Source organism: Mobula hypostoma, chromosome 24 (genome assembly GCF_963921235.1).
Source record: "Mobula hypostoma chromosome 24, sMobHyp1.1, whole genome shotgun sequence".
NCBI lineage: Eukaryota > Metazoa > Chordata > Chondrichthyes > Myliobatiformes > Myliobatidae > Mobula > Mobula hypostoma.
In genome coordinates, this window is record NC_086120.1 from 47650689 (window position 1) to 47668640 (window position 17952).

A 17952-nucleotide genomic window follows, 5' to 3' on the forward strand; every position below is an offset into this window, starting at 1 on the left:
TATAATTACACTTATGTACTAGGTTCAGAAACAGCCGTCTGAAATTACGACACCGAGGTATTTAAAGCTCCACCTCTGATCCCTCCAATTAATAAGGTCTTGGAGCTTCTTGGCTAGTTTTGAAGGGGTAGTGAATGCCAAGCTGGGGTCAATAAAGAGCATCCTGATGTTTGCAGCTTTGCTGTCCAGATATTCCAGGGTTGAGTGAAGAGCCAGTGAAATGGCATCTGCTGTGGACCTGTTGCGTTGGTAGACAAGTTGGAGTGGATCCAAGTCGTCAAGCAGGCGCTGATATGTTTCGTCACCAACCTCTCAAAACACTTTATCACTGTGCACATAAGTGGACTGAGGTAGGTTACCACGGAACTTCTTAGGCACTGGTATAATTGAAGCCTGCTTAACGCAGGTGGTTACCTCAGACTGCCAAGGCAAGAGGTTAAAGATCTCAGTGAACTTTCCAGCACCGTCCAGAGTTGGGAAAAAAACCTTGTGCTGTTAGAATAGTTAATTACATAATATTGTTACCATATCAGACGTTGTGTGGAATTTAAGTCTTGGTCTTTATCACATTAGTAACAATGGGTGTTAGGGAAGGTAAATCCCGGTGTTAGTTCTTGGTCGACTGGACATCGTCTCTGTATTAGTTCTAGGTTTACTCCCCATGTCAGCCATGTTGTATGATTCTATTGCATCGAAGTGAGAAAATTTATGGATTTAGCCCTATTCCTGGATATAATTTAGATTAATATCTGCATTGTTACTTCAATTGCAATATATAATAAGTCCTGCTTTGGCTGTAGAAACAGTTTTCATATGAAAAATTAAACAGAAACCTCATCTTCCTTTACAGGTAATATAAAATTTATCAGATTTTTTTGGGAAACAGCAATATCTTTGCAGGCATCTCCTAAAAGAATGAAAAAAAGAAGTACTCTCTGGTCAAACCTTTGAGTTATTTGTGAGACAATGTAAATATTCCTATATCTACCAAACAATGACTGTATTTCAGAAGCAATACATAGTCTTTAATTCAGTTTCATATCCTGAGGCTGTAAATGATTCAGTTCCAGTTTTGTCGTCACTTTCCAAATTACTCAATCCTCACTCCTGGTTGCCTTATCCTCTCACTTGTCTGGGAACATATACTCTCTCTTTAAGCCTGTTTTCATCTAGCCTTAATTGAGCCACTATATCTCCAATTCTCTTCCAACTTTGACCCATCTACTTCCCCTTGAATATCACTGCATTTCTACCTTATGGAACTGTAACTTCCAGAACTTAACTTCCATTGCAGGCTGTACTATGTTCTTTGACAATAAAATTTATTTTGAATTTTGTACTAAGCATTCATTAGTCTCTGCCTAGTCTCATGGCATTTATTTATTTATTGTGATGCAGCGTGGGAATAGGCCCTTCCGGCTCTTTAAGCAGTGCTTCCCAGCAACCCTAGCCTAATCACGAGACTATTTAAATCTATCAACCGGAACATCTTTGGACTGTGGGAGGAAACTGGAGCACCTGGAGAAAACCCATGTGGTCATGGGCAGACGTACACATCCCTTACAGATGACACCGGAATTGAACTCTGATACCAAGCTGTACCAGCATCATGCTACCGTGGTACCCCTTAGTTTACCGAGCCTTACCGTAACATTAATGCCATTATCTCTGACATCATGTCACCTCCATCTATGCCAGTATAACCAGTAAACCTGCTATGTCATCGTCTTCCGTGCTGAAGAGCTATCTCTATTATTCCATGAATTTAACATTTGCTAGCTCTGGTGTATTCTACCCTCTCAGCAAGTTTGGTATGCAGCTGACATCAGGTGTTTGCAGACACACCCACGTTTACCTCTCTACCATTCTTTCTAATCTTATGACTGACTAGCTCATGATCTTTAAGAGTGAGTCATAATTTCCTGCAGCAGAAAATTGCCAGCAGACATTTTCGTTTCCTACCACGTACACTAACTTCTTGTTACTCACTATTCATCTCATGGCAATCTTTGAAGATAAATAAGACCTTGTATAACCACAGTACTTTGATTGTTCTGATACTAAAGGCTCTTACAACTTTTCATCATTCATCCACCTTGGTTTAAAAAAAGGCTTTATCCCATTTCACTCACAAAATGAACGAAAGTTTACTCGTGTTTTTGATAACTTATCAAAAAAAAATCTGCTTTTTAGTTTTTAATCCCAACATATGAACAAGTACACGTTCGGTGCAACATTGTGGGCCAAAGGGCCTGTATTGTGCTTTAGGTTTTCTATGTTTCTATATAACCTTCACCCTCCATCTCCAAATCACCCATATTCAGCCAGAAATATAGTTCAACCATATTGGTACATAAATACAAGAGCTTCTGCAGATTCTAAAATCTTGGGCATCACACACACACAAAATGCCAGAAGATCTTAGCAATTCAGGCAGTTATCTATGGAGGAAAATAAACAGTGGAGATTTCAGGCTGAAATCCCTTCACCAGGACTGGAAAGGAAGGGGGCAGAATCTAGTCTAAGGGGAAGGAGTACAAGCTTAGAAGTGGGACCAGGTGAATGGAAGATGGGTGGGTAGAGGAGAGGTATGAAGAAGCTAGGAGGTGATGGGTGGACAAGGTAAAGGGCTGAAGAAGAATGAATCTGATAGAGGACGGTAGATCAAGGGAGAAAGGAGACATACCAGAGGTGAAGAGGTGATGGGCAGATACGAAGAGAAGGGGTGAGAGGGGAACCAGAAAGGTTGAATGAAAAAAAAGGGGAGGGGGGAAATTACCACAAGTTAAAGAAATTGATTTCATGCCATCAGTTTGGAGGCTGCCCAGATGAAATACGGTGATGCTCCTCCAATCTGAAAATGGCCTCATCGTAGCAGGACAAAAGCCATGCACTGACATGTTGGAATGAGAATGAAAGTCAAATTGAAATGGGTGACCACCAGGAAGTCCAGTGCAAAAGTGCATAGGGAAAATTGTTAACATTAAAGTACTACCTTACACAATATCTTGGTCATTGAAAGTCTGTCACCGTAGCAGAAATTCCTCAGGTTGGTATCACAGACTCAAGCACCTCAGCTCCTTCAATAAACTTCCTACCATTATGGGATCAGAAGGCACCCCATTCACCAATTTTAAATGAAATACAAGACTACAAACTCCACAGAAAATGGATTGCCTGACCCTGCTCAATTTTTGTTTGTAAGAAAATCCCTTCACCCCAGCAAACAAGATAATAAATCTTCTCTGATCTGTCTCTAGCTCTCCTTTAGGTATAGCAAACAAACCTATATACACTTCAGGTCTCGACCCACCAACACTGAATAATTGTGGAAAAATATATACTGCATTTCCTTTGCAAGGAAGATTAACATTTCCTTCATCTTCCCTATTACTGCTTTGCCTGCATGCTAACTTTGGTCCCTGTACAATATTATTTCAAAATTCCTCCTAAATGGAAAAAAGTTGTTAATAATTACTTTTACCAAAATGTAAGATGTAATTTCTTACATAAAGCATGGTGCTGTGGACGCCAAGGGCAAGCCCCTTCTTGTATCTTATTGCCGATTACCAATTGTTCATGGAGTCAAGTAAACTTTGCAATGTTTTGGTGGAATTTATACTTCAATATCGAGAACAAGTGCAGGGTGTAAAATGCACAATTGGTTCTTAGATTATGCACAAGTATTCAGAAAAGTAAATAAAATCCAAATCCATCGATGAATCAACTAAATTACTCTCCCAAATAAAAGAAATTCATCAGCAATTTTATGCAATGCAATTCAGATCTATTATAGATATTTAACAATTAGTAGAATCAGATTACCCTTGGCAATTTCAGTATTTACTTTTAAATGGAAGTTTACTTGTGTAGCCCCACATCCAGTCATGTAATAGCCAAATCCATCAATATAATTACCTCTTTAATCTCAATCAGGTGTTCAGAACTTACAAATTTATGTTCAGACCTTACAAATCTATATTGCTTTGATCTTTCTGAAGCTAGAATAAAACCAGGGGTGAGATGGTCTATTAAATTTGTGCACTTGTTCACATGGCTATAGTCACAACTGTGTTAACTACAAGATAAATCAGACTTCACCTTCTCCAACAGGTTGTCTTGCTCCTCAAGCTATTCTTTATCGATGAGTTTTTGCATACTGTTTTACTGATTAAATAATAACCAAGGCTAAACATGGGCAAAAAGTTATTACCTCCCTTTATTGATTTTCAATCAACCAAATCATTGATGTTTTACCGACAGATTTGTAGAATTATCCTCTCAGAATTTACACTGGAAAAAAAAAATCCAGAATTGATGGAAGAATCTTGTTCACTTCCTGCTCGCACTTAGTTGTTTTCTGCTTAAATGCATCCGCTAATACGGCATTAAAGTTCGCTTCAGATGTCTGACGAAAATCGTAAGTCCACCACAAACTAATCATTGAGCAGGATACCGGTATACACAAATACTGAAGTCTCTTTATTAGTCCAGAAAGACAAGTGATTTGGATGCACAGTTGTGCTTACTTTACACTTCTTACAGTTTCATGAATGAACAGTATAGTGTCACAACTTAAAATTAATGGTACATTTTCAAAAAAGACAAGATAGTGGGGAGAAGAAAAAGGAAAAATACACTAGTTGATATTACAGAAGTTTCAATAGACGCTTTGTTACCAATGGAGAGCTGTTACTTATTTAACTTGCTGCCTTCAGTATCTCCATGGCTGGTAGGAGAAACAGGAAAAAAAAGTATTTGAAAAGGAAAATCTTTTAAAAAGAAAACCATAAAATGTCACTTGCTTTGTTTTTTTATTCCAGTATTGTTATTTGGGAAAGATGAACTGCAGTATTCAAAATGAATTTCCTAGCATAATAATTGTTATATATCACAAGAGATTGCCATACACAAGAGAATATCAACTCACTTTCTACGATGAAATATTATGAATGCCATCGTAAAATTCATTTTCAGAACTTGATCCTTTAATGTAATTAAATGGATATTATATTGATATTTACAGATTAGTGCAGAGCACAAACTGTAGACAATTGCAATCTGTTTAAGGTTAACTGCATTATTTTTGTACCAAATGCAAGATTCTATGGTAGTAAATAAATACTGGCGCAATTCCCCTCTCTTGCTAAACTGCTGTGTACTTTTTAGAAAAATGCCACAGGAACTCCATTTTCTTGCCCCAAAAAGCTTACAAAGATTCTCATCTTCACTTTCCTCCAGAACATTGTTGCAAAATTGTTAATGATGATTTTTTAGCATTCTTGCAACATGGGGATAATAACTGATTGTGTAAAATAGTGTCTGAATGCTACAAGATCTATAGTAGTACCTCTGTGTTTAGTAAAAAAATGCTTGTGGTTTTGATTGTAAAAAAAACCACTGAAAAAAAATCATAAAAAAAATACAATCCAAATCATTAATCATGAATACCCAAAGGCTTCTCCATTTGCACATAATTCACATACACTGTATATCATACACTGAAAGACTTCAAACACCATAGCATCCATATGCAACAAAACAATATTAAAAATCACTGACATCCTAGAAGAAAATCAAAATTGGTGCGCTAACTGTGTGAAATAATCAAAGTCTAAAAAGGTAACAATTTGCATTATTTCCCCAAGGTTTTTCTTAAGTTCCACAAATTCGACATTGTAACTGATCCATTAGCAATGATATGGTCATTCCGGAAGGTTTCTTCCTCTGTTCATAAATTATCACTGAAAGGAAGAATTTAGGAATAACAATCACAAAGCAAGTAATCTGTATCATTTGACTAGACCAGGATAATTACTTAATAAGAGTTAATATTCTCAATGATATTTCTACAACCTCTACAACGTGTAGTCAAAACTGCTCAACGTATCACCGGCGCCAGCTTACCCTCCATCAATGGCAATATATACAGAAAGGTGCCGGAAAAGGGTCAGGAACATCCTGAAGGATCTCACCCATCCTGTTCATGGACTGTGTGTCCCACTCCCATCAGGGAAGAGGCTATGTAGCATCTACACCAGGACCAGCAGACTCAAAATCGGTTACTTTCTCTAGGCAGCAATACCTAATCAATACCTTCGCCCACTAACCCAGCCCTCCACACCACGACTTCATCAGTCACCTTATGTACAGAGACTTCGGTGCCTAGCTTCACCTTATGGACATACAATCAATATATAAAAGCTAGTGTATGTATTTATATTTATTGTGTTTTATGATTATTATGTTCTTTATTTTTTGTTTCTTTTGTGATGTATCGGATCCGGAGTAACAATTAGTTTGTTCTCCTTTACACTTTTGTACTGGAAATGACATTAAACAATCTTGAATCAGTACTACAGGCCATCTTAGTTATCTGTTAAGGTCAGATCAAAGATGGCACTACTGAAGACGTGCGACAGCTCACTGGTAATTTGAAAGCAAAGGAATCTGATTAAAACCATTACTAATAACATTTATTTCGACGCAAATTGTGGTAAACAATCACCACAAGCAATGAAGAAGCGAGTGAAGGCAAAGCGAATATGTGGGATGCGCCTGGGTGGCATGCTGCAAAATCAATGCACTTGGGGTACAAGCCGTGCTGGTTGGAGTGAATGATTCAGAGGGGAGAAGACGGGACAGAGGAGTTCTGATGCCCGTCTGACTAATGCGGGTGCGAGGGTGACTCGCTTGAAACATCGAGCTGAACTGGAGACGTCGAGAACAGCTTTTTTGGCAGTGAAAGGTCCGAAGTGAATTGATGGGCAGTGTGTTCGAGGTGAGGCCCGAGTCCAAGTGCGAGGTACAATCCGCTGTTTGGACAATCTAAACACTGGCACAGATAGACTGGAAAGGCAGGGTGTTGAGAGCTAGACGGGGTTGGATCACTCTGGGCGTTAAGCCGACTTGGAAAGGTCAGGAATAGCTCCTTCAGCAGCAAAATCTAGGCGCGGGTCCTAGTGCGAAGTTTGTACAATTCAAATGTCAGCACAGATAGTCTGGGGGCTTCTCTCCCATGATGCTAAGGCTATGAGACTGCCCCCAACTGTTGCACTTCATGTCTGCAAACTTTACAGTGATTTGCCCCGCTAATATGATGAACTAAATACTGAGGCTTTGGGCCTACTCCGGGCATTTGGATCTAAATACTCAAATTGGTTCGGAATGCTGTTGGTGTTGCTTGCTTTTATTGTTTATGTGATTCTTGTGTTTTTTCTCTTTCTTTGTGGGCACAGTGGGGAGGGTGGTTGGTCTTATTGTTTTTTTAATTAGGTTCTTTGCTTTCCAACTGTCTGTTAAGCAAACAAATCAAGGTTGTATATTTTATACATACTTTGATAATAAATGCACTTTGAACTTTGAGATCACTGGACTGCTACAACATCTGATCACCAGCCTGAAATGCTTCATCTGGTCCCGAACAAGATCACTTTAAGCAACAATCTGCTGGAGGAACTCAGCTGCTCTGGGAGGAAAGGAATCATTAACAGTTCGTGTTGAAACTCTGCATCAGGACATGTTCAAACGACCCACTGAGTCCTCCAGCAGAATATTGCTCCAGATTCCAGCATCCGCAATCTCCTGTTTCCACATCTAAGTTCAAAGAAAAAATAGTTCCTCTCATTTTAACTCAAATGCTTACCTATCTAACTGACTGATGATCTCTTGCACCCTTCCAACTAGCTTTTCATATTCCAAGGGGCTGCTCTCGATGACATTGTGAAGTTTGGCCATGTATGTATCAAGTGTTCCTTCGGTCGGTGTTTCTCCCGTACCTAATTACCAAAAAAAGTAATAGATCAGTATGTCGGGTCATTCAGATAATGCAAACAGATTAAACTGATCTGTGACAATTATACATTATTCCCTGCTAGGCCAGCCTTCCCTTCCGAAAATTTTACATTTAATGCTATGTATGAAAGATGGCAGAAAAATACCAACTCCAAATTAATGTTGATAAATCTAAAACTGAAAAGATAGATGTTGATCAAAAATTTCAAACAAAAATTACATTCAAGAAAATAAAACCACAACTTGATGTCTACCAGGTCAAGGGAAGGGGGGGGGGCATGAAGGGATCAATGAGGGGATCAGGTAGGAGGGGAGGAGAGGAGAGAAGAGTTTTCTAGTTCCAGTTTTCCTTCTCCTAGATGAGTTGCCAAAGATGGCTGATGAGCTGCATCTGCCTGAAGCAACTGGTTTTAAGGCACCAGTAGCCTGCCTTTACCCCTCCTCCTAACAGCAGAAATGATTCCACTGGGCTTAGTAGCTAAGCCACACACGAAGGCCAGGAGCTGGACTTGGCTGCCAGAGGCTATTTGGGACACATACCATTGAGAGCATTAAATAAGATAGTGGGAGCTTATACCTACTACCTCCCTTGGCTGTAACAACCTTAAGGAATCATTAATGATAACAATATACTGTGTTTACTCCAGTTATTTGGAAATATCTGAAGGTTTATTTATGCAAGTAGTGGACCTTTTAGAACAGGGGTCCCCAACCTTTTTTGCTCTGCGGACCGGTTTAATACTGACAATATCCTTGTGGACCAGCCGACCCGGGGGGGGGGTGGTGGGGTGGGCGGTAGGGTTGCCAACGGACAAGAGTAGCAGTCAAATACGTTGTATTTACCCCGAGAAGACTACAATGACCATGAAGCCTTGCGTGGGCACCAGGGCGCATGCGTGTACGTGCCGATTTCTTTTGAATTCTGTTCGGGGGGGCGGGTGTTACTCACGACTGGAATTTAGGTGATAAGTGGCTAATACACTCAATTTCATTTCTAAAAGGGTTTAACTAACGAATTTAATATTAAACACACAGCGCATATTTTCCTCGCATGAATATAGTGATAAGTCAATCATCAGGGAAGGATGGGGAGCTTGAAGTAAGTGTTGAACGAACTTCCAGTAGAAGTGATAGAGGCAGGTTCGATATTATCATTTAAAGAAAAATTGGATAGGTATATGGACAGGAAGGAAATGGAGAGTTGTGGGCTGAGTGCAGGTCGGTGGGACTAGGTGAGAGTTGCGTTCAGCATGGACTAGAAGGGCAGAGATGGCCTGTTTCCGTGCTGTAATTGTTATATGGTGATATGGTTATATAAGTCAATAGCATCATAACATTTTAAGTAACGTTTGGATATTAAACACACAGCACATATTTTCCCCGTATGAACAAATCATTGCAACACACCAATATCGCTGAATCAGTGGGAGCCCTGGGCTTGTTTCCCTGCAACAAGACGGTCCTATCGAGGGGAGATGGGAGACAGCGATACTCGAACAGGGTTCCTTATGTCCAGTCTATTCCACAATTTAGTTTTCGTTGCATTCATTGCAGAAAACTCCACTTCGCAGAAAAATGTTGGAAATGGAAGCAGCGTTTTCGGTGCTTTCATGGCTATCTCAGGATATTCAGCCTCGACTTAGATCCAGAATGCCGGCAGAGATGTTATGTCAAACATACTTTTCATCCCGCCGTCATTTGCAAGTTTAAGGAGTTGATCTCCTTCCCGCGATGATGCGGATGACACGCGGGTAATGACCTCGCATGCATTCAAGCTCAACAGTGGGCGTGACAGGGAATGAGGAAAGGTGCAGCTGACATATCGCCAAATCATATCGTTTCCTCACGGCCCGGTAGCGCATGCTTTGCGGCCCGGTGGTTGGGGACTGCTGTTTTAGAAGAGCTTTCATTTCTCACCTGGAATGGGAATAGAAGCAAAGCTGGCAGTCAGGGCCTGTCGTACGGCCTGTAACTGGTGCTGTAACGTCAACGTTTCTCTCTCTTCCAGTGCCAACTCCTGCTCCAATTTCTCTTTGGCATTATTCATACTCTCTATGTGTTTTTGCAAGATTATATTCTGCTCTTCAAACTCTACATTTGACTTTCTTAACTTTCGTAATTCTGATTCACGTGCTTTAAGAGAAAGAGAAACAAGTCAATTCAAATTTCACTTTGAATAACAAGAGGGGCAACTTTTCTTTCTTCTGCAATAAACTGGCAGATCAACAACTCCACCCACTGACCCACCCCTCCACACCCCACAAACCACCCCTACTTTATCACTTCCTGTCAGGAAACACATTGAGGTCATTGATAAGAATCTGAATTAATATCATCAGCATGTCTTGTTAAATCTGTTGTTTTGTGGCAGCACTACATAACAATAAAAACTATAAATCACAATAAGTATATACAAAATAAGTTAATAAGTAGTGCAAAAGAAAAGAGGGAAAAATACTGAGGTAGTGTTTATGGGTTCATTGCCCATTCAGAAATCTGTTGGTGGAGAGGTAGAAGCTGTTCCTAAAACATTGAGTGTTTGTCTTCAGGCTCCTGTACCATCTCTCTGATAGCAATGAGAAGAGGGTTTGTCCTGGGTGATGAATTTACACACTTCTAATAAAAGGTTATTGATCTGAAACAGCAGCAGTTTCTTCACACAGTTTCTGCCTGACCTGTTGAGTATTTCCACCATGTTCTACTTGATTTCATAAATAATGAAATAGCCACTGCTCTACGTATCATCCTTACACATCTGGAGAAGAAGGATGCTTATGTGAGAATGCTGTTCTTGGACTACAGTTCAGCATTCAACACCATAATTCCCTCCAGGCTCGACAAGAAGCTCAGAGACCTCGGCCTTGACCCTGCCTTGTGCAGGTAGATCCCGGACTTCCTGTCAGATCACCGGCAGGTGGTAAGAATGGGCTCCCTCACCTCCACTGACAACACAGGAGACCCTCAGGACTGTGTACTAAGTTCCCTCCTTTACTCCCTGTATACCCATGACTGTGTCACCACCCACAGCTCTAATCTGCTAATTAAATTTGCCAACGACGCAACATTGATTGGCCTCATCTCAAACAATAACGAGGTGGTTTACAGGGAAGAAGTCATCTCTGACACAGTGGTGTCAAGGAAACAACCTCTCCCTCAATGTCGCAAAAACAAAGGAGCTGGTTGTGGACTACAGGAGGAATGGAGATGGGTTAACCCCTATTGACATCAATGGATCTGGGGTTGAGAGGGTGAACAGCTTTAATTTCCTCAGCATCCACATTACCAAGAACCTCCCGTGGTCCGTACACACCAGCTGTGTGGTGAAAAGGGCACAACAGCGCCTCTTTCACCTCAGGCTGTTGAGGAAGTTTGGTATAGGCCCCCAAATCCTAAGAACTTTCTACAGGGGCACAATTGAAAGCATCCTGACTGGCTACATCACTGCCTTGTATGGGAACTGTACCTCCCTTACTCGCAGGATTCCGCAGAGCGTGGTGTGGAGAGGCCAGTGCATCTGCAGATGTGAACTTCCCACTATTCAGGACATTTCCAAAGACAGGTGTGTAAAAAGGGCCCATAGGATCATTGGAGGCCCGAGTCACCCCAACCACAATCTTTTCCAGCTGCTACCATCCGGGAAACGGTACCGCAGCATAAAAGCCAGGACCAACAGGCTCTGGGACAGCTTCTTCCACCAGGATATCAGACTGATTAACTCAGGCTGATCTGAGTGTATTTCTATGTTACATTGACTGTTCTATTTATTATAAATTATTATTATTGCACATTGCACATTTAGATGGAGACGCAAGAAAGATTTTTACTCATGTATGTGAAGGATGTAAGAAATAAGGTCAATTCAAGCCATTCAATTCATGTCAAACCTTAACTTCACATTAGTCTGAACAGTTTCCTTTGATTGTAAGGCGGCAATAAACAGTGCAGACCACATATAGCAATTTAAGGATTTGCACATGGGTTACGGATACCCCTCAAAGTTACGGATAACTCATCTAGAGATTTCCACGTTGACAACGAGTTACGAATACCTCATTTAGATATTTCCGCGTTAACCAATGGGTCATGGATATCCCTAGGTTATAGACACCTCACTTAGAGATTTCCACATTAAACCATGGGTTACAGATACCCCTCAGAGTTATGGATACCTCATTCAGAGATTCCACATTAACAATAAGTTACAGATACCTCAATTAGGGATTTCTGCCTTTGACAATGAGTTATGGATACCCCTCATGGTTACTGGGGGAAGACGGAAATTGTGCCTTGACCATCATTAAATCCAGATTATATTTATGACCCATAAAGAAATCTTATTTTTCCCCAAAAAACTTAAGCAATCATACATCTAAATATATAATAGTTCTCAGTTGCTTTATTCTCCACTTTGATGAATATCCTATACTGCTCACAAGTTGGACACTTGCAAACTAACTTTCCCTAGGAGTTCTGGACAGATGCTGAAGAAACTGATGAAATAATGCAACAGCTTTTCAAATTATTTTAATGTAAAGGAAATCAAATTATTTTAATTCACCCTTGAGGATAATATTTGTATCAAATAGCTCTTTTAGAACATTACAGCACAGTGAAGGCCCTTTGGCCCGCATGATTGTGCTGACTCTCTAAACTACTCCAAGATCAATCTAGCCCTTCCCTCCCTTTTTCTATCATCCACGTGCCTGTCTAAGAGCTTCTCAAATGTCCCTAATATAACCATATAACAATTACAGCACGGAAACAGGCCATCTTGGCCCTTCTAGTCTGTGCCGGACTATATCTGCCCCTAACACCACCACTGGCAGGGCACTCCACACACCTACCCCTGTAAATAAAAAAACTTACCTCTGACATCCCCCCCCTATACTTTTCTCCAAGGACATTTAAAATGATGCCCCTCTCATATTAGCCACCTGCCCTGGGAAAAAGTCTATGGCTTTCTTCTCGATCAATGCCTTTTAAAACATAATTTCAGTAGAACTCCCACTTCATACCATAATGATCGAAAGACATAATTAGGTACGAACCCTGCTGCTACCCTATCGACCAAGGGTTCCCAACCTACAGTCCACGGACCCGTTGCTCAATGGTTTTGGTCTATGACATTAAAAAAAAGTTGGGAACCCCTACTATAGATAAACTGGTCATTTTTAATTTAAAAAGAACCCCATAGGGGCAAGTGATCAAAATATGACCGAATTCACCCTGAAATTTCAGAAGGAGAAACTAAAGTCAGATGTATCAGTATTACAGTGGAGTAAAGGGAATGACAGGGGCATTAAAGAGGAGTTGGCCAGAATTGATTGGAAAAGAACACTGGCAGGGATGACGGCAGAGCAGCAATGGCTGGAATTTCTGGAAATAATTCAGAAGGCACAGGCTATATACATGCCAATGAGGAAGAAGTATTCTAAAGGAAAGATGACACAACCGTGGCTGACAGGAGAAGTCAAACCAAAGTAAAACCCTAACATAGGGTATATAATAGAACAAAGATCAGTGGTAAATTAGCAGATTGGGAAACTTTTAAAAACCAACAGAAGACAACTAAAAAAGACATTAAAGGTAAAGATGGAATATGAAAGTAAGCTAGCCACCTAAAGAGGACACCTAAAGTTTCTTCAGATACATAAAGTGTAAAAGAGAGGCAACAGTAATGGTACTAGAGAGCGGTAATGGGGGACAATGAAATGGCAGATTAACTGAATAGGTATTTTTCATCAGGCTTCATGGTGAAACAGACTGGAACTTCCCGGTGTCAGAGGGCATGAAGTGTGTGAAGTTACCATTACCAGAGAGGTTCTTAGGAAAATGAAAGTTCTGAAGGTAGTTATCTCACCTGGACCTGATGGTGTACACCCCAGAATTCTGAAAGAGGTGGCTGAAGAGATCATGGAGGTATTAGTAATGATCTTTCAAGAATCACTAGATTCTGGAATGGTTCCGGAAGACTGAAAAATTGCACATGTCACTGTACTCTTCAAGAAGGGAGAGCGACAGAAGAAAGGAAACTATAGGCCAGTTAGTCTGACCTTGGTGGTTGGGAAGATGTTGGAGTTGATTGTTAAGGATGAGGTCTCAGGGTACCGGGAGGCACACAATGCCGTAGTCAGCATGGTTTCCTCAAAGGGAAAATCTTGACTGACAAATCTGGTGGAATTCTTTGAAGTAGTAACATGCAGGATACATAAAGGAGGATCAGTTGATGTTGTGTACTTGGATTTTCAGAAGGCCTTTGACATGCTACCACATGAGGCTGCTTATCAAGATATGAACCCATAGTATTAGAGGAAAGATGCTAGAATGGATAAAGCAGTGGCTGATTGGCTGGAGGCAAAGAGTGGGAATAAAGGGAGCCTTTTCTGACAGGCTGCCAGTGACTAGGTGTATTCCACATGGGTCTGTGTTGGGACTGATTCTTTTAACATTATGTCAATGATTTGGATGATGGAATTGATGGCTTTGTTGCAAGGTCTGCAGACAATATGAAGTTGGGTGAAGGGGCAGGTAGTTTAGAGGAAGTAGAGAGGCTACAAAAGGACTTAGTCAGATTAGGAGAATGGGCAAAGAAATGGCAGATGGAATACAGTGACGGAATAGTATGTCGTGCACTTTGGTAGAAGAAATGAAAGGGTTGACTACTTTCTAATGGAGAAAAAAAAAACAAAAAAACTGAGATGCAAAGGAACTTGGGAGTCCTTGTGCAGGACTCCCAAAAGGTTAATTTACAGGTTGAGTCTGTGGTAAGGAAGGCAAATGCAATGTTAGCATTCATTTCAAGAGGACTAGAATAGAAAACATCTGCCGGACGATGCTGAGGACGTTCTACGAGTCTGTGGTGGCCAGTGCTATCATGTTTGCTGTTGTGTGCTGGGGCAGCAGGCACCAACAGAATCAACAAAGTCATTCGTAAGGCCAGTGATGTTGTGGGGATGGAACTGGACTCTCTGACAGTGGTGTCTGAAAAGAGGATGCTGTCTAAGTAGCATGCCATCTTGGTCAATGTCTCCCATCCACTACATAATGTACTGGGTGGGCACAGGAGTACATTCAGCCAGAGACTCATTCCTCCGAGATGCAGCACAGAGCATCATGGGAAGTCATTCCTGCCTGTGGCCATCAAACTTTACAACTCCTCCCTTGGAGGGTCAGACACCCTGAGCCAATAGGCTGGTCCTGGACTTATTTCATAATTTACTGGCATAAATTACATATTACTATTTAACTATTTATGGTTCTATTACTATTTATTATTTATGGTGCAACTGTAACAAAAACCAATTTCCCCCAGGATCAATAAAGTATGATTATGACTATGACTAAAAGCAAGGATGCAGTGTTGGAACTCTATAAAGCACTGATGAGGCCTCCATTGGAGTATTGTGAGCAGTTTTGGGCCCCTTATCTCAGAAAGGATGTGCTGAAACTGGAGAGGGTTCAAAGGAGGTTAACAAAAGTAATTCCAGGATTGAATGGCTTGTATGAAGAGCATCTGATGGCTCTGGGCCTGTATTCACTAGAATTCAGAAGAATGAGGGGTGACCTAATCGAAACCTATCGAATGGTGAAAGGCCTTGATAAAATGGATGTGGAGAGGATGTTTCCTATGGTCTAAGACCAGAGGACACAGTTCCAGAATGAAGGGGCATTCTTTTAGAATGGAGATAAGGACGAATTTCTTTAGCCAGAGGGTGGTGAATCTGTAGAATTCTTTGCCACAGACAGCTGTGGAGGCCAAGTTTATGTATATTTAAGGCAGAGGTTAATAGATTCTTGATTGGTCAGGGGAAGAAGGGATACGGGGAGAAGGCAGGAGATTGGGGCTGAGAGGAAAATTAGATCAGCCATGATGAAATGGCTGAGCAGACTTAATGGGCCAAATGGCCAAAGTCTGCTCCTGTATCTTATGGTCTTAATTAGCTGCTTTCTAAAACACTATGCTCAAATTAGATGTTGACTATTCTATTTTTAAAAACTAACAATTATCATTAATGGTTACAACTTGTCATTGCTTTAGGTTCTGATATCCTGACTGTTACATAAACTTCCCATGGCAGAGACTGGACAACTAGTTCAAGCACCATTCTTAGGGTCATCTTGGCTTGCATGACTCAGTTTCAATGAGGCTAAACTCCAAGCAGAGTTAGATTTCCAAGAGATAGCATAATTCAAAAGGTCATTTTGTCTTAAAATACCTTTGGTCTGGTCAAGGAACTCTTCTGTAAAAATTGGGGTCTCAAACATGGAAACCCTGTCTGGTGCATCATCAGTGATCTGAATGACAAAAATAGATAAACCATTTGTAGCAAACTGAATTTTATTAATATTTTATAACATTTAACATCACAAATTGAAAGGCTAGATAGATAGATTGGGTGCGCAAAGGATGTTTCTTGTAGTGGAGGACTCTTGGGCCAGAGTTCACAGTCTCAGCCTCTGTTGAGAATCCCTTCAAAGCAGAGATGAGGAGGAATTTCTTTAGCTAGAGGTTGATGAACCTATGGATTTTATTACCACCGACCGCTGTAGAGGTGGAGTTATTGGGCATATTTAAAGTGGAGGTTGATTAGTCAGGGTGTCAAAAGTTTTGGGGAGAAGGGAGGAAAATGGGGTTGAGAAAGACAATAAAGCAGCCGATAAAGGATGATGGAGCAGACTCAATGGACCAAATTATCTAATTCTGCTCCTATGTCTATGATCATACAATACCAAGATACCACACAGTCAATTCCTGGAAAATGAGTCTTAAGCCGGTGATGTGCCAAGACTGGACACACACGAGACTGTAGATGCTAAAACCTAGAGCAACACACAAACTGCTGGAGGAACACAGCAAGCCAGCTACATAACATTAGGACTGAAAACTCAGTCCTAATGTTATGCTTCCATTACACTCATTTAAAAAAAATAATTGCCACTGATACCACACAAGGTTTTCTTCTGAAGAGGCAGTAGCAGAAAACAACAAAATCTGAGGCTCTGTGGATTTCAGTGATGAGCCTGACTGACAGATAATAGGGACGACAATTTATTTGTTTTGAATTATTTTACTTTGACATTTCCAAGTGTGTGTTTTAACTAGCTTTAAAATATTTAAGAAATTTAAGATATTTAAGCATTATTAAATTGATGTCAGAGATATTTAATACTGGTTTGAAAAAAGAAACCTTTGGCCTTGCTCAATTTATTTAAAGATACACAGAATAGCCCTTCAAGCCACACTGCCCTGTAACCCCAGATTTAATCCTAACCTAATTATGTGACAATTTACAATGACCAATTAACCGACCCAGTAAGCTTTGGACTGTGGGAAGAAACCTGAGCACCCGGAGAAAACTCAAGTATTCCATGGGGGAAATGTACAGGGATTCCTTACAGAGGACGTTGGGACTGAACTCTGAATTCCGACACACTGCGCTGTAACTGTCGCATGAATCGCTGCACAACTGTGGCACCCAGATTTCTGCTCGAGCCTCTCAGGGGTGTTCCATGAGTGGGTTTCTGAAGGATGATTCCCAAGGCCTGGCTATTGTCCAGATTTGTTGCCTAACTCAAGGATGCATTGCGCAGGAACTGTAGGGACTTGTTGCTCCAACAAGAACTGGCCCAACATAAAAATAGAACTTTATACTATTTCAGTTCAAAATTTGCATAGCTCACCTTTGGGACTGGTCCACTAAAACCCGACCACAATTCTTCTGAAATTATAAAATTAAAAGAAAAATCAGTTCTCTTTTAAATTAGAGGCCACATAACAATTTGCACTACATCCTTAAAGTTCAACATGCATTACAGCAATGTTGCCAAACACTACGCTACACAAGATGCCAGAATAAGTGAACAAAGCCCGGTCAAAGTAAGATTCAAGCCACAACAAAAAGAAATAGAGGGAGAGAAATATTAGGGGGAATTCTATAGCATAGAGTCTAGGTAACTGCTAGCCAAAACAGCCAAGAGGATCACTGGGGTCTCCCTCCCCACTATTTGTAATATTTACCAGGAGTATTGCAGGTGAAGTACCTCAAGCACTGTGGAGGATCCCTACCACCCAGTCCACAGTCACTTTGACCCACCACCACCAGGAAGGAGGCACAGGAGCATCAAGACTACACTGTGGAGGATCCCTACCACCCAGCC

The 17952-nt window shown here is 40.8% G+C and overlaps 1 protein-coding gene across 2 annotated transcripts in view; it reads right to left on the reverse strand.

The window, feature by feature from the left end:
* Positions 1-4218: 4218 nt before the first annotated feature.
* Positions 4219-17952, reverse strand: part of hmg20b (high mobility group 20B) — a 43413-nt gene continuing 29679 nt past the window's right edge. For both annotated transcript variants that reach the window (XM_063032275.1, XM_063032276.1), the window contains 5 exons: positions 17476-17513; positions 16011-16089; positions 9712-9927; positions 7646-7778; positions 4219-5744 (listed from right to left, as the gene is read on the reverse strand). In XM_063032275.1, the coding sequence (XP_062888345.1) occupies positions 5732-5744; positions 7646-7778; positions 9712-9927; positions 16011-16089; positions 17476-17513 (479 nt within the window). In that variant the 3' untranslated portion in view covers positions 4219-5731. The remainder of the gene's footprint in view (positions 5745-7645; positions 7779-9711; positions 9928-16010; positions 16090-17475; positions 17514-17952) is intronic.